General features: G+C 36.1%; 1 protein-coding gene and 1 long non-coding RNA gene across 7 annotated transcripts in view; one reads left to right on the top strand and one right to left on the bottom strand.

Annotated features, from left to right (window-relative positions):
* Positions 1 to 20,155, bottom strand: part of LOC113527856 (uncharacterized) — a 43,360-nt gene that overhangs the window by 7,830 nt on the left and 15,375 nt on the right. For 2 of the 6 annotated variants that reach the window (XR_008303361.1, XR_008303360.1), the window contains exons 8-9: positions 19,726 to 19,962; positions 13,548 to 13,660 (exon numbers count right to left, since the gene is read on the bottom strand). Coding sequence is in view for 4 of the 6 variants with exons in the window: in XM_053239335.1 (XP_053095310.1) it covers positions 6,867 to 7,109; positions 9,678 to 10,013; positions 11,674 to 11,728 (634 nt within the window). In the remaining 2 variants the exon portion in view is untranslated. Of the gene's footprint in view, positions 1 to 6,866; positions 7,110 to 9,677; positions 10,014 to 11,673; positions 12,746 to 13,547; positions 13,661 to 19,725; positions 19,963 to 20,155 lie in introns of those variants that run through there. The other 4 variants (XM_053239335.1, XM_053239334.1, XM_053239332.1 and 1 more) reach the window with 4 other exon arrangements.
* On the top strand, positions 8,714 to 10,360 carry LOC128319899 (uncharacterized). Its single transcript, XR_008303362.1, has 3 exons — positions 8,714 to 9,021; positions 9,734 to 9,775; positions 9,922 to 10,360. It is a non-coding gene; the product is annotated as an uncharacterized LOC128319899 (long non-coding RNA).

Genomic DNA, 20,155 nt, shown 5'->3' with positions numbered 1-20,155 from the left:
TTTTCAATAAAGAAATGAAAGTGGGGGAAAAGTGAACATATTTGGAGAAAATCACTAAGAAGCATCCTAAAATTTGTGTGTGTGTGTGTGTGTGTGTGTGTGTGTTCTCCAATTGATTATTTACTTTTTTATTTTATTTGGAAAAATGGCAGCACGGGTGATTAAATGATAAATAAATGATATTTCAACAAACTGTTGTGTAACTCTTTATCTGAAGATTGTGTTCACAATGAAATGAGCATTTTTTTCCCCCCCAACATCATCCTAAAGACACTTTTTGATTATATACAAAATTTGCAAAATGACACATTTGAAATAGATGAAGCACCATTGGCATAAATAATGCACATAAAAAAAATCCAATAAAAAAAATACATATTGCTTTTTGTAGTAGCATATTGTATTTAAGTATTGTGATATGATTTTTGTCTTTAACTAGTTCCACCACACTTAATACGAGTTTATGGTTATTCATGTTTTTTTTTCAGCTGTTTATCTAGCTCCAGTTATAAACAGTCAGGACCTAGCTGACCGCTTACTGGTTAAAAATTCACACCCACATTTTTATTAAAACACTTATAAGACTGAAGTTGTCATTATTTATAGGGATACTTGTTTTTGAGTTATTAAGGTTTGGGTTAAGCAAATCAGGAGATGTCTAAAAACAATGTCATCATAACTTCTATGTTTGCTAATGAGAGAACACCTTTTAACATTAAACTAAAAGTTTTAAAGGATGTCTTATGGATGTGTCTGTGCTTAGTGAAAAATCATTTGCATAAATAAATGCAGATTAAAAAATCCAATAAAATTGTTTTGTAAGAATATCAGCAAAACACTGGCAAAGACTAACTGTGATGTAAAGTATTTAAAAAGCAAATCCTATTCACCTGTAGTATCTTTCCTTAAATAAAAATTTTATTAACTCAGGTTTTTGCACTTTTTAAAGCAATACTACTGTTGTGCTGGTGGTGTGTTAGCAAAAATATATTGTGATACATACAGTATTGCATATTGTACAATCATACTGTAGTAGCATATTGTCTTTAAGTACTGTGATAAGATATTTTTGTCAGATCACCCATCCTTAAATTGCACTGTGAAAACTTGCTTTACACTCCTTTAAAGCTGCATGTTAACACTGATGATAGAAAAGAAAAGCCTGCGCAGGGTTAAGCAGTAGGCCAATTCTGCATGTCAACATGCCATCTTTAAAATATATATTAGACCATTTAGTGCCAGAGGAAGTCCTGTTTTTCTTAGGTTTTATGGGTTATTTTTCTACAACATCATTTGATTGGTGAAGGCAGTCACAAAAAAAAATAAATAAATTTGTACTTTTCAAGTGCAGGAAGTGTTCGTTAAAAGACAACCCATTTACTGATATCTGATCTCACTTGTTTAAGTCTCATATGTCTTTCCATAAAGCATAAACTGTACATACAAATAAATAAATTGTGCATGTTGAGAAGATAAAACCTACCCATGGCAGCTTGTGTGAAAATCCACAGGATTCCAAAGATGACCTGTATTCTCATTTTATCCAGAGAACAGTCCTCTCTCTGTACTTGCTAAAGATCTTGGTCGTGAGTGATGAGCAAATACAATAGCGAAATGAAGCTCCTTCTACAGCACTAATAATGCTTTACTGAGAAATAGAGGAAGTTCCATAGTTATTGTAATAACCACTCACTTCCTGTATTCTAAGTTACTTGACAGAAAGAAAGAGATGGACAGAATGCAACAATGAGCATTTTCTGAAGTTACAGTAGATATGTGGCTGTGTGTTTAGCCGGTCCATTGAAGAAAAATCTTCCTAGTTTATCCATAGAGTTGATCAATAAACAGCTCTCTGTTGCTGAGTGAAATGTGTTTCTTTATTAATGTAAAATATTTCAATGTGCAGCGTCTAGCCCCCTTGACTTGTAAGTGAGAACTCGTCACTTGTGCAGTCAGCACCACTGTGGTTTGGTTATCTTTTCTGAGGAAATATTTTTATCACTCATACTTACATGATCTATAAACATCTCACAACAGTCAGGTCGTTTTTGGGCTCATTATATTCACAGAAGCTGGATTGTCATATAGGACCATGGTATCTGATGTCATATCACTGTTTATGTCTATACTAGAAAAGAAATTGATATTGTCTGAGGTAACCAGGGACAGATTAGTTAATCCTGTTAATTCTTAGGCTGTTTCCACTATGATAAACTCCCCCACGGGACGACTATAAATTAACAGCACGAGTGAATAGAACAGGTTTTCTTTTCCACTGTATTTCATGTTTGTGTGGCACACAGTGATATGGTCATATTGTATAATGGATTTATTTACACATATCTACAATTATGATATTGTGACATATGTTAATATTATCTGATACAGGCGCTACCTGTCATTATAATAGACAGTTTAATCCTGCACGATCACACACTTTACTTTCTTTTCTTCTAATGTATTCCCAGTAAATATGTATTACAAATAAACTCAGTTTAAATTGCAAGTGAGTGACACCTTGATGTGCTAATTATAAATCAGTCCTAACTCTATACATATACTCTATACAGTTTTAGCAGTACACACACGAACACGTAGATCAGCCAATCAGAAAGAAAAATACTGACACTGGACGACACTATTTGTTCTTTATTGCTTTATAATGCTTTTTTTTTATATATATATATTCTTTGTACTTGCCCCTGTACATGGAAAGCTTTATGGACGCTGATTTCTGGAATGTGTCTGGATTTCACACATGGATCCTCTAAATACTGCCAAGTCTCCAGTGTCACAAAACTCATCACATAATGTCTTGAGTGGACTGATTTAATAACAGAAGTGAATAATGAACTTAATCATTATTAAGAGTCATCCATAAATAAGAATTGGATCATGTTTGTTTTAGGTAACAAAAAGCAACAGCTCACAACAGACATTTTTTCAACCTCCACACATATAAATATAAATCTAAGTTTAAGTGTAAGAGTCTACAAAAATGATTTTTACAAAAGCATGACTTTAACAGCAGCATTTAAGCATTGCAGTATTTTAGAATATTAAAAAATAAAGCTAAAGAGAAACAACTCTAAAAAGTAGCACTTGGTTCATCAAGGAATCATCAGGCTGGTTTAGTTTTTGAAAAGAAGATGTGGATTGAGGAATAAAATTTGTTTTCTCTGTTACCCATCTGTTACTGATGCTTATACATTTCTGCTGGTTCAGGGTGGATGGGTTGCTGGCAGGGAGGAGAGCAATCGTGGACTGCTTCTTCTGTTCCTAATCTAGGTTTACAGAGCTTCCTGATCTGTGGAAGGAAATGTCACTCAGGTGATCACTACATTTACATCACCATGAAAGCTTTAGACATTACATTTTCTAGCTGCTCATGTTCTTCTCTCTTTACTTTCTGACATATACACTTGAATATGGACTCTGGTAATGTGCACATGTTCCATGATAGTAAGTATTAAAGGCTTACTCTCAGTTATTTTCTGTTTCCTGTAGATTCTGGTGTGGATACAGAACGCTCCAACTAACAGTGACAGAAGGATGATGACTTCACAGAGCCACACATACACAAACACCATGAAACCTGAGAGAGAGAGAGAGAGAGAGAGAGAGAGAGAGAGAGAGAGTCCGTGTCTGTTTTTTTCTTGCCCTGTCACAAGTTCATGTTGAGTAAAACACATTCACACATTAGTAATAAAACACATTCGTGTCTGCTATATAATGTTACTGCTCTATTTTACTGTATCTAGAAGCACTGCAATCAGGAATTTAAGACAAAAAGAAGTTTTGAGGAGAAGTATCCTAGATATTTGCTGTGTTTTGGTCAGTAAGTAATCATTAGTCCCAGGGAGAGAATTAGCACATACAGGCACTGCAGAAATAGAAGAAAAAAAAATCATCTTATTAAACAGATTATCTAGTGAAACACCGCACTAGAAACTGCTGATATTGAATTCTTCTATAAGTAGGTGTGTTCTAGCGCTTGACTTTTGCTGTATTTATTTTAATTTTTTGTCTTTCTATCTCTCCCTTCTTCAAACACATATGCTAGGGATGTGACCAAATACATTATTCTAAATGAACGGAACAAACATGTTCTAAACAGATACAAATCCAGATACAAATAGGAGGCACACTTTTCCTTTTTATTTGATTTATTTTTTAGAATTTAGAATAAAAGGTTCACATCTAGTTGAGACGAGAGAAGGGAATCTGGACTGGGATCCGACGAGATTCAGCAAAAAAGTTGTTTACTTTCATTTGTTCCATATAAATAAACTAGTACCCTAAATTAAAGCACTGTGACTCTGACCAGCCAGTTACTAAAGTTTCTGTAAATGCATCATGCCGTGCCACATGATCATGTTAATGAATGTGTTTATTTCTTTGAAATACATCTTTGAAATGTTATGAGCTACATAACACTGATTACTCTCAGTAAATCTACAGACAACAGGATCCTGAAACAGCAAACGTGCAGAGAAAGGAAATACTTTGAAATAATTGTCTCATTATTCTGACACAGTGAACCACACCTCTGATCCACTTACAGGACACTGTTTTGTTACGGGAGATCTGGATTCAGTACTCTGGTACAGTTTTCAGTAAAGAACTGAACATGGAAAAAAGCGTACATATTTGGTAATCATCACAAAGAAGCAACTTTGTGTGTATTTATCTTCTCCAAATTGATTATTTACCTTTTTTATTTTAAAAAATGGCATTAAATGTATAACAGCAGAAGTGTTTTCTTGATTAAACAATTCATAGATTGATAATTGATATTTCAACAAACGGTTTTGTAAGTCTTTCTCTGAAGGTTGTGTTCACAGTGAAATGAACATTTTAATTCCAACTTCATCAACTAAGTGGCTCTACAAATATGCCAAATCTAGTGACAAGTTCACCAAGTTGGTTCCACTGCTACACAGCTTCACGGCTTTCACTATTTGGAAATGTGTCATTCCCCAAATGAAATAGAAATTTTGATTGCTTCTGCCTCTAGCTCTGCCTATCTTTCGGTTTAGGCCTAGTGTAGTTAGGTAGGGTTTTTTTTTTTTTTTTAAATAAAATCAGCTGGAACAGTGCTTGTTTGTGTTCTCACAGCATTTCTCGACTGTTACAGATCCCTGTCTGTGTTTGGTTACCTTTGTTCCAGTTGGTATCATGAGTAAAACACATTCACTTGGGAGTACTTAGAGTGTGCTATATTATATGTCTGTTTAATTGTTTTAAAAGCACTGCCATTTTTGATGTGTTTTGGTCAATACGTAATCGTTAGTCTCAGGGAGAAAATTAGTACATACAAACACAAAGACAAAAAAAAAATTAAGGAACTGAGAGACTCACCATCATTAGACAGTGTGGAAGTGACTACTGCAGTAGTAGGTCCTGAAGAATAAAATAAAATATACAGTATATATAATATATAGATAACTTTCTTCTTACAGAAAGTCATCTTTGGTCATGGCACAACAAACTAACTATTTATGTATTTACACAATACTATAACTATAATTTCTAGAAATTCAAGAACACACAAAGATGAAGGAATAGCTCTTCATATACTTACATATACTTGTAAATATTGTCAAGAAGAGCATTTAAAATGAAGTTGCGTGGCATCGCAATACTTTGAAATGTAGTGGGTCAAATGCCAGCTTGGCCCTGTTGTTTCAGTGGCCTTGTTCACTGATTATCCTCTTAGTCTCTTTCTAGTCTTGTTTGTCTTCTCACAGCATTTCTGAGCTCTTACACGTCCCTGTCTGTGTTTTATTTCCCTGCCATCACTTCAATTTAGTATCATGAGTAAAACCCATTTATATGGGAGTATTTAGTGTATGCTATAATATTACTGCTGTATTTAATTATTTTTAGAAGCACTGTCATGTTGCTGTGTTTTATTCAGTAGGACATTAGCACAAACAGACATATAAAAATGCAGGAACTGAGAACTTTACCATCAGCAGGAACTTTGCCATTAGTAAACTGTGCAAGAAATGATGCTGAAGTTGTAGATTCTGAAAAATAAAATAAAAACTATGCTTAATATTTTATTTCCAGGTACTGCATAATGTCATGCCTTTTGAACACAGAACTATTTTATAACTAGGTGTGTCCTGGCTTTTGACAGGTGCTGTATTTATTTATTTTATTTGTTGGTAAATCTGTTTTTCTCTCCCTTCTTCAAAGACTTACTGTATACGAGAAGTGTCATTGAATTACAATGCATACAGATGCAAACACTGTTAATATTGTTTTATTTGACTTTTTTTTAGAAGGCTTGCCAGAAAGGTTCACAGGACATCAGGTTGAGACTAGAGGAGTGAATCTGGACTGGACTAAGCCACGGGACACAAGAAAGTTTGCAAGATTTACTTTCATGCAGTCACGAGCAAGAGGTCTGATATGAAGTTTGCAGGACAAAACAAAGACGCTGCGTGATGCATTTATAATTCATTCATGTATCTTTAGTAACTGCCTGGTCAGGGTCAGGATGGTTTAAATTAGTTCATACCATCAGGTACAAAAAAATACTAATTGTGCAAGCAGGATTTTTTTTTTTTTTTTAAGTAGCACATACTCTAGGTGCATGCGTAGTTGAGACAAATTATGAACTTGAGTGATGTAGCTGAGGTTGAGGAACTATCAGAGCCAGAATTTATACACTGCTTCGATTTCTGCCTCTAGCTATTTGTGTGTTTAGGGACTGAGTTATCTTTCAATTAATTCATTTACTCATTTATTCGTTCTCAGTAAGTTTTACTAGGTATTTGGCTGTTTTGTCTCTGTATTCACAAATTGCTGCATTGTTTTTTGTTTGTCTAATCATTATTTTAAAAAGACAGACTCACCAGGACATGGGTGGAGTTCAGTGGTATTGTTGTTATAGCTGACATGATTTTCTACACGGCAGGTGACGTTTCCATGATGATCTTTATTCAGTATGAGAGCGCTGTTCCCATTCTCCAGTTGAGGGAGTGTGTTTAAATCAGGAGTCCAGTTGAAGCGGAGGTTGTCTCCATCAGCAGAACAGTACACTTTCATGACTCCAGGGGACAAGCAGCTGAACGACAATTTCACTGAGGACACCTCAGCTGCAGATTAGAGATAAACAAATTTACTATGGATGCCTGTAAGTACTAAACACATTATCAAACCAAAAATGCATTCATGAAAGATGACCTACATTCATGAAATTTTACATGTTCATTCCTCTCCTTAATTAAAAGGATATTATAGAGGATTTCCCAAAAATATTGATTATTCTTAGGATTATGATAGATTTTAAAAAATGGCTTAAAATATTTTTTATAACAAGGCACGGCATTTTCTTGATTAAACAATAAATAAATTATTTTCAACAAATAAAAATTAACAAGTCTTTAATAAACATTTCTGTAAAAGACTTTCTCTTGAGAGCTTCTTCACAGTCAAATAAAGACTTAAATTCTAACAATGTCAAAAGCCTCATTTTTTAAGTACATACATTTCCACATAGTTTATTAGATGAAACCACATTTGCATATGTAACCCCTTTTTGGCCCTTCCCAGAAACCTCTGGTAAAGTACCAATGGGTGAAGTCTAACCCAGTGTCACATTTACATATATAGCTTCCCACAAGGAAATCTCTGGGTCCCCAGCTTGTGATGGTGAAATGTGCTGGATGTTAAAGAATGTAAATACAGAGTCTATGTACAGCTAAAATGACACACACTACCCATAGAAACAAAATAATAAAAAATACCCAATTTATTTAAATCTAGGCAAACGACCAAATAAACAATCCATCAGTAGATAAGCAATGAAAAGGAAAGAAACAAATAAAATAAAGGAAACAGTTAGCTTAGCAACATAACCCTGTTTATTAATACAGCACAAATAAAGTATAAATCCACCCTTCAGTTATGTTTATTCTTCTATTTCTCCATTATGCTGAATACTTTACCCACTATAAAAAAAAAACTCCTGAAAAATAAACACACAACCCAATATTTAACACCAAAACAACCTTCAAGTTTCAGAAGTAATTCTCACCCCCTATGGACAATGCAGGAATGGAGAGGAAAAGATCAAACCCCAATCAGGTAGGAGTCTGTCTGGAAATGTTCACAGTTTAACCTCAGTGGTTAACTTGGAAATATTGAGAAGACAAATTCAACCAAACTCTCATGCGAAATAGTTCTTATCCTGTTCCAGCGCTGGTGACCTCGTTGGGGCCCATATGACAGGAAAATCCTTGGAAATACGGCAACAAAAATATCTCCAAGTGCTCACTCGGTCCCGTTCTCCAATATGTAGTCACTGGTGGAATTTGTCATAAGACCTGTCAATCAGTTCCTTATTGAACTCTCCCCCATGGGAAACCCATCAGGTCCTTATTGAACTCTCCCCCATGGGAAACCCAATCAGCTCCATAATCTCTCCTTTATTTTCCTGCATGTCCAATAGCGTATATTAATAAACCTATTAATTATTAATTACAATATTTTAAACAATAAACATTTTACAAAAAGAACACTGAAAATAGCAAACTTGCCATATTCACTTTCAACAGGACCCTACACATAAATAAGAGACTGTAGAATTGTTCCGTCCTGTAATATTGTGGGAGGTTTGTCTTTTGCTATCTGCCTTGTTTTGACTGTTACCACTTTTAGATCCTGTGATTGGACATCCGACCGGTCGATCTTCCCTGTGAACGTGATGACGACACCCATCTGTGAACCAATAAGGCACCCTCAGTCTACTATAAGGAAATGACGCAAGACGAGAGAGCGCGTTTTTGCTTTGTTGATAGCTCTCGCTTGTGTGTCACTGAATCAGCGATTATGATTTGTTAGTTGATCTTGAGTTATTTCTGATCGCTCCCTTTACTCTACATGTTGTATTTGCTCGTCTCTGATTTGACTCTGGCTGTTTGCCTGATTGTGTTGTGATGTGATTCCCTTTCTCTCTTCAAGTGTTGATGGCTGGATTTATCTCTTGACTCATAGTGTTGAGACGAGGTTAGTATGTCACGTGACCTACACAAAGCAACATGTAGAATATCGCTTGTAGGAAAAACACTAGGACAGGAGCGGGAGCTAATGCTTGTATTTATGTTTTGTTAGTGAGCGTAGTTAGTTGGCGTTTACGCTGAAGATTTGTTTTTGTTTTCTTTTTCTTTGTTTAGATTAGCGTTGAATTGGTTGCAGTTAGTTTGTGTTTTGTTTTATTAATTTCTTTGCTTTCAGCTCCGCTCACGTCTCACACTGTTGTTGTTTTTTTAATGTATATAACTTTGTAAATATCATCTTCCTTACTCTTTGACGTTTCTATCGTCACTGTAAATATGAAAAGCAATCGAGTGTTTTGATGGACCTAATTCCTCACTAAAGTTTTTCTGATCAGCATTCTCGGTTTCTGTTTGATTCATTACTCCACACATCTCATCCCCTTTAGTAACAGACAGCCTCCCCGATTCTCAAAACATCTTTCATTCTTTTTCATTCATTTATTCTTGGTGTTGACTTCCTACATCCCTAGACGCTAATGTTAACAACAACAACAGCCAAACAGGAAGTCGTAACAAGAATGAAGGGATATATTTTATATATTTATCAAATAACTTGTAAATGTTGTAGTGTGCTGTGTGATGTGATTAGAAGTTGTGTGGTCCTACCTTCAATGTTTAGCTGGAGAGTATAATTGGCTTTAGAATTCCCGTTTGCATCATAGGTGTCTAAAGTGTATGTTCCAGAGTCGCTCCTCTCTGCACTGGTTAGTATCATAGTTTTACTCTCATTAACAAATTGCCATCTTGGGGGATTTGGTTTTGGTGGGTTACTTTGGATTTTTCTATATCTTATAATTAAATGAGAGGTAGATGTCATGTCTATGATCTTTAGCTCTAACTTTTCCTCCAGGGGCATTGGCAGGTGCAGTCGTTGTCCCAGAGCTACATAACACTGATTACTCTCAGTAAATCTACAGACAACAGGATCCTGAACCAGCAAACCTGCAGAGGAAGAAAAAATCAGGAACATTCTTAAAATTTTTACACACTGATATTATTACACACCTCTTTATCCTCTAATAAATGACACTCCATTATTACAGGAGAGCTGGATTTAGTACTGTGCTACAGTTTTCAATAAAGAAATGAAAGTGGGGGAAAAGTGAACATATTTGGAGAAAATCACTAAGAAGCAACCTGAAATGTGTGTGTGTGTGTGTGTGTGTGTGTGTCTCTGTGTGTGTGTGTGTGTGTGTGTGTGTTCTCCAATTGATTACTTACTTTTTGATTTTATTTGGAAAAATGGCAGCACAGGTGATTAAATGATAAATAAATGATATCTCAACTAACTGTTGTGTAACTCTTTATCTGAAGATTGTGTTCACAATGAAATAAGCATTTTTTCCCCCAACATCATCCTAAAGACACTTTTTGATTATATACAAAGTATGCAAAATGACACATTTGTATATATATAATGCACATAAAAAATCCATATTGCATTTTGTAGAATCATACTGTAGTAGCATACTGCATTTAAGGATTGCGATATGATTTTTGTCAGATCGCCCATCGCAAACTCATCCACCAATTGTCTTTAACTAGTTCCACCACACTTAATACGAGTTTATGGTTATTCATGTTTTTTTTCAGCTGTTTATCTAGCTCCAGTTATAAACAGTCAGGACCTAGCTCACCGCTTACTGGTTAAAAATTCACACCCACATTTTTATTAAAACAGTTATAAGACTGAAGTTGTCATTATTTATAGGAATACTTGTTTTTGAGTTATTAAGGTTTGGGATAAGCAAATCAGGAGATGTCTAAAAATGTCTTAATAACTTCTATGTTTGCTAATGAGAGAACATCTTTTAACACTAAACTAAAAGTTTTAAAGGATGTCTTATGGATGTGTCTGTGCTTAGTGAAAAATCATTTGCATAAATAAATGCAGATAAAAAATCCAATAAAATTGTTTTGTAAGAATATCAGCAAAACACTGGCAAAGACTGACTGTGATGTATAGTATTTAAAAAGAAAATCCTATTCGCCTGTAGTATCTTTCCTTAAATGAAAATTTTATTAACTCAGTTTTTGCACTTTTTAAAGCAACACTACTGTTGTGCTGGTGGTGTGTTAGCGAAAATATATTGTGTTAGTAAAAGTATATTGTGATACATACAGTATTGCATATTGTAGAATCATACTGTAGTAGCATATTGTGTTTAAGTACGTGATAAGATATTTTTGTCAGATCACCCATCGTTAAATTGCACTGTGAAAACTTGCTTTACACTCCTTTAAAGCTGCATGTTAACACTGATGATAGAAAAGAAAAGCCTGCGCAGGGTTAAGCAGTAGGCCAATTCTGCATGTCAACATGCCATCTTTAAAATATATATTAGACCATTTAGTGCCAGAGGAAGTCCTGTTTTTCTTAGGTTTTATGGGTTATTTTTCTACAACATCATTTGATTGATGAAGGCAGTCACAAAAAAAAATAAATAAATTTGTACTTTTGAAGTGCAGGAAGTGTTCGTTAAAAGACAACCCATTTACTGATATCTGATCTCACTTGTTTAAGTCTCATTTGTCTTTCCATAAAGCATAAACTGTACATAAAAAATAAATAAATTGTGCATGTTGAGAAGATAAAACCTACCCATGGCAGCTTGTGTGAAAATCCACAGAATTCCAAAGATGACCTGTATTCTCATTTTATCCAGAGAACAGTCCTCTCTCTGTACTTGCTAGAGATCTTGGTCGTGAGTGATGAGCAAATACAATAGTAAACTGAAGCTCCTTTTACAGCACTAATAATGCTTTACTGAGAAATAGAGGAAGTTCCATAGTTATTGTAATAACCACTCACTTCCTGTACTCTAAGTTACTTGACAGAAAGAAAGAGATGGACAGAATGCAACAATGAGCATTTTCTGTAGTTACAGTAGATATGTGGCTGTGTGTTTAGCCGGTCCATTGAAGAAAAATCTTCCTAGTTTATCCATAGAGTTGATCAATAAACAGCTCTCTGTTGCTGAGTGAAATGTGTTTCTTTATTAAAGTAAAATATTTCAATGTGCAGCGCCTCGCCCCCATGACTTGTAAGTGAGAACTCGTCACTTGTGCAGTCAGCACCACTGTGGTTTGGTTATCTATTCTGAGAAAATATTTTTCTCACTCAAACTTACATGATCTATAAACATCTCACAACACTCAGGTCGTTTGGGGCTCATTATATTCACAGAAGACGGATTGTCATATAGGACCATGGTATCTGATGTCATATCACTGTTTATGTCTATACTAGAAAGGAAATTGATATTATCTGAGGTAACCAGGGACAGATCGTGTTTGCGTGACACACAGTGATATGGTCATATTGTATAATGGATTAATTTACACATATCTACAATTATGATATTGTGACATATGTTAATATAATGTGATACAGGCTCTAGCTGTCATTATAATAGACAGTTTAATCCTGCACAATCACACACTTTACTTTCTTTTCTTCTAATGTATTCCCAGTAAATATGTATTACAAATAAACTCAGTTTAAATTGCAAGTGAGTGACACCTTGATGTGCTAATTATAAATCAGTCCTAACTCTATACATATACTCTTTACAGTTTTAGCAGTACACACACGAACACGTAGATCAGCCAATCAGTTGTGTGTAAGAAAGAAAAATACTGACACAGGACGACACTATTTGTTCTTTATTGCTTTATAATGCTTTTTTTTTAATATTCTTCGTACTTGCCCCTGTACATGGAAAGCTTTATGGACGCTGATTTCTGGACTGTGTCTGGATTTCACACATGGATCCTCTAAATACTGCCAAGTCTCCAGTGTCACAAAACTCATCACACGTAATGTCTTGAGTGGACTGATTTAATAGCAAGAGTCACCCATAAATAGGAACTGGATCATGTTTGTTTTAGGAAACAAAAAGCAACAACTCACAATAGATATTTTTCAGCCTCCACACATACACTTAAACTTAGATTTATATTTATAAAAGAGTCTACAAAAATGATTTCTACAAAAGCATAATTGGAACAGCAGCATTTAAGCATTGCAGTATTTTAGAATATTAAAAAATAAAGCTTAAGAGGAACAATTCTAAAAAGTAGCACTTGGTTCATCAGGAAATCTGCAGGAATCATGAGTCTGGTTTAGTTTTTGAAAAGTAGATGTGGATTGAGGAATAAAATTTGTTTTCTCTGTTACAAATCTGTTATTGATGCTTATACATTTCTGCTGGTTCAGGGTGGACGGGTTGCTGGCAGGGAGGAGAGCAATCGTGGACTGCTTCTTCTGTTCCTAATCTAGGTTTACAGAGCTTCCTGATCTGTGGAAGGAAATGTCACTCAGGTGATCACTACATTTACATCACCATGAAAGCTTTAGACATTACATTTTCTAGCTGCTCGTGTTCTTCTCTCTTTACTTTTTGACATATACACTTGAATATGCACTCTGATAATGTGCACATGTTCCATGACAGTAAGTATTAAAGGCTTACTCTCAGTTATTTTCTGTTTCCTGTAGATTCTGGTGTAGATATAAAACGCTCCCACTAACAGCGACAGAAGGATGATGACTTCACAGAGCCACACAGACACAAACACCATGAAACCTGAGAGAGAGACAGAGAGAGACAGAGAGAGAGAGAGAGAGAGAGAAAGAGAGAGAGAGACAGAGAGAGAGAGAGAGTCTGTGTTTTGTTACCCTTGGTCAGTAAGTAATCATTAGTCTCAGGGAGGAAATTATACAGGAAGATTAGAACATCAGAAAAATAGAGTAAGTGAAAGACGTAACATTATCACACTGTGTGAAACTATTATCTAGTGAAACACCGCAATAGAAACTGCTGATATTGAATTCTTCTATAGTAGGTGTGTTCTAGCTCTTGACTTTTGCTGTATTTATTTTAATTAATTTTTTGTCTTTCTATCTCTCCCTTCTTCAAACACATATACTAGGGATGTGACCAAATACAAATATATTATTCTGAATGAACAGAACAAACATGTTCTAAACAGATACAAATACATCTAGTTGAGACGAGAGAAGGGAATCTGAGATCCGACGAGATTCAGCAAAAAAGTTGTTTACTTTCATTTGTTCCATATAAATAAACTAGTACCCTAAATTAAAGCACTATTACTCTAACCAGCCAGTTACTAAAGTTTCTGTAAATGCATCATGCAGTGCCACATGATCATGTTAATGAATGTGTTTATTTCTTTGCCCCGCACGCTTCATACGTGACCTCTCTCTCTTGCCCACATGAAAGTAAAAAGTGTCCCTTAGACACTGTTTTGTTACAGGAGATCTGGATTCAGTACTCTGGTACAGTTTCAAGTAAAGAACTGAACATGGAAAAAAGCGTACATATTTGGTAATAATCACAAAGAAGAAACTTAAAATTAGTGTGTGTATTTATCTTCTCCAAATTATTTACCTTTTTTTTATACTGAAAATGGCATTAAAAATGAATAACAGCACAAGTGTTTTCTTGATTAAACAATTAATAGATGATATTTCAACAAACAGTTTTGGAAGTTGTAGGAATTCATGGATCATCGAGAAAATCGACTCAAGCCACAAACAAGACAAACAAAGACATTCCTTTACAAAGAACAGCCTTGAGATGGCTCCAACACGTTTGGGCTAAACGACCAACTGTCAAACATGAAGGGATGCTAATGGCCACATGAATGCGTAGACCCCCAATAAAAGGTTGTAATTCACCCCTTTTTGAGATGATTTTTTTGTTCTCATCGTGTCAGCAAAACTCGATGCCCAATGCTTCTCAACTTGAAAGGTGCTTTTCTTTTCTCAATCTAGCCTCTGTGAATGTGCATCATGTTTATCGAATGTACCCTTACTACACAGTGTGTTAATCAGGAGGCAAAGAATCTGTGAGCGACACTCTGTAACCTAGCCTCAGCATGTACAGCCCAATTACAGCAACTTCTTACATAGTTTCAAGCTTGGTAATACTTCTCGACTCATGTATTCCATCTGACAATATAAATCAACCCTATTCTTAATGAAACTGTACAATATTAGACCTGTTATTATTCTGTAACCATACCATTGTATCCAGAAGCCAAATGGTTACACTTATGTATGTCATGTTTGGTATCTGTGTTTGTTTTCATGTTCTAAAACCGCTGGTGAGTTGCAAATCTAAATACCTCATACCACACATTTATCATAAGCATAAAGGACATATAAGACTGAACTATAACGGACATTGAGAGTTGTGTGTCCCAAAGGGGTCACATGCTAATTAGCTGCAGGACCAGGCAAACTAGGCACCAATCGCCTCTAAGCTGATCTTTGGTTGGTTGAAACCCCTAGAGGGCTGGTTTAGCCAAATCTGCATAAAAACTTCATAGCCAAGCAAATCTGGGAGCTGGAACTGGAAGAGAACGGGAACTGGAAGAACCCCCGATGCTCTCTTTGTTGGCACAGCCCGGCTCACCTCTTCGCTCGGCCGTCCAGTCTCCATCCACTCTCTCCATCGACGACCAACGACTTCTCCGAGATTCTCCAACTCCAATCCAACTAGAACCTTCTGACCACCGACAGCTACCTCCATTCGTCGACCAAGCATAGCAAGTATCAATACCTTCCAACTTTATTAAGCTGGTGCAGTTAAGCTAAGAACTCCCTAACTAATTCACAATTTAATACCGACACAGTGATGGTTCACTCAGGTCAGGGTTTAGTGCTTTTCATACTTCAGTCCAAGATCCCAACTTTCTGTCTCTTATCACTGGTTTCTCTTATGCCATTTTCATATGTGTATGTGCGTGCATGTTTGTGTGTGAGTTATGTGTTTATAGTAGGTTAGTCTATGTGTAGTAGTTTAGTGTAATAAAGTCTCATCAATATTCAAGGTGATGCTGTGCTGTGTTTTTCTGCTCACCATCTAAGCTCCTAAGGTGCCTGTTCTTGTTACCGTGCTCTGAAATAGTCCTCATCATAGGAAGCTATTACTGTCGATGGCCATGATAGTAATAATTTGCCAGATAGACACCGATCGACAGAGACCTCACTAAACATTTTGGTGGACAAAATGAGCAGTTAGTGGTGGCAAATTAATTCTGACGTAATTGCCCCAAAGGAATTAATACTGCTGATTGTATTAATGATCTCTACTTTCATCACTGGCAGAAGATTAAAATAAATCAACGTTCAATGAACTAAATTCTTTACAAAGTCTTTCTCTGAAGGTTGTGTTCATGGTGAAATGAACATTTTAATTCCAACATTGTCGACTAAGTGGCTCTACAAGTATGCCAAAGTTCACCAAGTTGGTTCCACTGCTGTACAGCTTCACAGCTTTCACTTTTTGGAAATCTGTCATTCCTCAAATGAAATAGAAATTTTGATTGCTTCTGCCTCTGAATGACACATATGAAATAGATGAAGCATACATTTGCATAAATAATTCACATAAAAAATCCAAATAAAAATACATATTGCATTTTGTAGAATCATATTGTAGTAGCATATTGCATTTAAGTATTGTGATATGATCTCAAACTCATCCACCAATTGTCTTTAACTAGTTCCACTTAATATCAGTTTATGGTTATTCATGGTTTTTTTTTTTTTGTCAGCGGTTTATCTAGCTCCAGTTATAAACAGTCAGGACCTAGCTGACCGCTTACTGGTTAAAAATTCAGACCCACATTTTTATTAAAACAGTTATAAGTCTGAAGTTGTCATTATTTATAGGAATACTTGTACTCCAGGGGCGTTTCCTCCGAGGAGGCAAGGGAGGCAGTGTCTCCTCAAAAAATTGGATGAGAAAATAATCGATATTGCAAAAATAAAACGATGCAAATATTACTAAAAGTGACATTAAAAGTATAAAAGTCACTCGTTTTTATAAAGTAACACTGTCCAACAGCGACACCCGCAGGTAAAGTTACAGCGGAGGCTTGCCTCCCCTCAGCCCACTGACGTATAACAGAGACCCCATAACGTGCCGTGGGTTCAGTGAGGGGTCATTGAGAATGAAAGTCACGTGAGAGGAAGTAACGCCTCCATCGCGCTATAATTGGATATGATCGGTTATGATTGGATGTGATGAAACTTGAAATGGCCTGAAAACGTGATGACTGTTAGTTTTTAGTGAGCATTCAGCTTGATGAAATGAAAGACATACACTATATTACCAAAAGTATTCGGTCACCTGCCTTGACTCACATATGAACTTAAGTGCCATCCCATTCCTAACCCATAGGGTTCAATATGATGTCGGTCCACCTTTTGCAGCTATTACAGCTTCAACTCTTCTGGGAAGACTGTCCACAAGGTTGAGGAGTGTGTTTATAGGAATTTTTGACCATTCTTCCAAAAGCGCATTGGTGAGGTCACACACTGATGTTGGTCGAGAAGGCCTGGCTCTCAGTCTCCGCTCTAATTCATCCCAAAGGTGTTCTATCGGGTTCAGGTCAGGACTCTGTGCAGGCCAGTCAAGTTCATCCACACCAGACTCTGTCATCCATGTCTTTATGGACCTTGCTTTGTGCACTGGTGCACAGTCATGTTGGAAGAGGAAGGGGCCCGCTCCAAACTGTTCCCACAAGGTTGGGAGAATGGAATTGTCCAAAATGTTTTGGTATCCTGAAGCATTCAAAGTTCCTTTCACTGGAACTAAGGGGCCAAGCCCAACTCCTGAAAAACAACCCCACACCATAATTCCTCCTCCACCAAATTTCACACTCGGCACAATGCAGTCCGAAATGTACCGTTTTCCTGGCAACCTCCAAACCTTTGCATTGCACTTGGTGACGTGTGGCTTGGATGCAGCTGCTCGGCCATGGAAACCCATTCCTTGGGCTAATCTGGGCTAATCTGAAGGTCACATGAAGTTTGGAGCTCTGTAGCAATTGACTGTGAAGAAAGTCGACGACCTCTTTGCACTATGCGCTTCAGCATCCGCTGACCCCTCTCCGTCAGTTTACGTGGCCTACCACTTCATGGCTGAGTTGCTGTTGTTCCCAAACTCTTCCATTTTGTTATGATAAAGCTGACAGTTGACTGTGGAATATTTAGGAGCGAGGAAATTTCACAACTGGATTTGTTGCACAGGTGGCATCCTATAACAGTTCCATGCTGGAATTCACTGAGCTCCTGAGAGCGGCCCATTCTTTCACAAATGTTTGTAAAAACAGTCTGCATGCCTAAGTGCTTGATTTTATACACCTGTGGCCAGGCCAAGTGATTAGGACACCTGATTCTGATCATTTGGATGAGTGACCGAATACTTTTGGTAATATAGTGTATCTAAGTGTCTGTGTTTGTGTTTACAGCTTTTATGACGATGACCCGAAAATAAGTTGACTGTTATAAAGAACAGCTGAACATCAGTTCACAAATAAAATAATATTAGTAACACTTTACAATAAGGTGTCATTTGTTTACATTAGTTAATGTTTTAACTAACATGAACAAACAAATCTTTGTTAACGTCAGTTAATAAAAATACTGTTGTTCATTGTTAGTTCCCAGTGCATTAGCTAATGTTAACAAACACGTTTGATTTTTAATAATGCATTAGTAAATGTTGAAAATAATATTAAATAAGATTAATAAATGCTGTAGAAGTATTGTTCATTCTTAGTTCATGTTAACTAAAGTAGCTAACTAATGTTAACTAATGAAACCTTATTGTAAAGTGTTTCCAGAATATTGTTCAAATTGTTACTGCAATAATTGTTACTTTAGTTATTATTTTGGAATAAATGTAAAAATGCATAAAAACACTATGAAATGTATAATTAGTATTAAAAATATGAAATAAAAATGTAAAAAATAATAAAATACAAAATAGAATTATATTTGTTCTCTCTTTTTTATGTAATGTTTATAAATATATATACATATATATACATATATATACTGCCTCCTCATTTTAAAACACCACCGCACGCCACTGGAAGGATTTTAGTTTTTTATTTGTCGTTTTATATGTACCACTATGCCTCCAGAAAAACGGGAATAAAACAGAAGTAGAAATGCCAGCACCATAAGTATGGTCTGTGAATTATAACTCTGACAGTTCACGATTATTCACAACTAGAGATGCTCCTGGAACTGTTTAGGCTTAAGTCAGTATAATATACCTAATATCATGGCTTTTTCAGTATACAGTATGGGAGAAAACATAAGGTGCATTGTCATATAACACTGTAGTGACTGCATAAGGGTTCAGCTATTCACTTATCCGAGGAAAGTGCTTTACTATTGTTAAGAAAATCGCTCTTGGCTTTTTTGTTATTGTGTAGAACTCGCACCTTGTAGGAGATTTTGAATAACTCGCCACATTTGAAAACAACCTAATAATCATACGTACAGTACATGTTCCCATGCTTAGTTGTATCCCTTTCTGAGTACGTTACACAAATGCACTTTTTTGCCAATCTTTCAGAAATATAAAATATCTGCTGCGTGTTAAGGAAGGAATAAAAGATGTTAAATTATTCGAAGTTTGAGTTAGAATAAGATTTTAAGGGTTAGGGTTAAGTGGGAGGTTTGCTTGCATCACATCACATCACATGCAAATGACCTGAGTATTTCTTTCTCACTAAGCATGAGTAGTCACATTAATGATGATGCTTCATTGTTGTTGTTACTGTTGCTTAATTTATTATTTTAACAAAAAGACAGACTCACCAGAACATGGTTCGAGTGTAATGGTACCGCTGTTATTGCTGATGTGATTTTTGACACGACAGATGACACTGGCAATATGTGTTTTATCCAGTACGAGAGTGCTGTTCTCGTTCTCCAACCGAATGGCTGATTCAGGAGTCCAGTTGAAACGGAGGTTGTCTCCATCAGCAGAACAGTACACTTTCCTGACTTCAGGGAACAAGCAGCTGTACGACAATTTCACTGAGGACACCTCAGCTGCAGATTACAGATGATAGAAATAAAATACTTGTTATTAAAGAACCCTGCTTCCTGATTTCCCCACTCCTGCTTTCCTCCAGTCATTGCTCATCATCATGCATGCATTAATACTGCAGGTCAGAGCCCTGGGTTCCCTGGTTATATGTTCCTATTTGTTCCCTAGTCTGTGTGTTTGACTGGAACCTTGAAT

The sequence above is a fragment of the Pangasianodon hypophthalmus genome, chromosome 13 (genome assembly GCF_027358585.1).
Source record: "Pangasianodon hypophthalmus isolate fPanHyp1 chromosome 13, fPanHyp1.pri, whole genome shotgun sequence".
NCBI classification, from domain to species: Eukaryota; Metazoa; Chordata; class Actinopteri; order Siluriformes; family Pangasiidae; genus Pangasianodon; species Pangasianodon hypophthalmus.
Note: the sequence above shows the minus strand (reverse complement) of the source record. Positions and strands in the feature narration are given on the sequence as shown.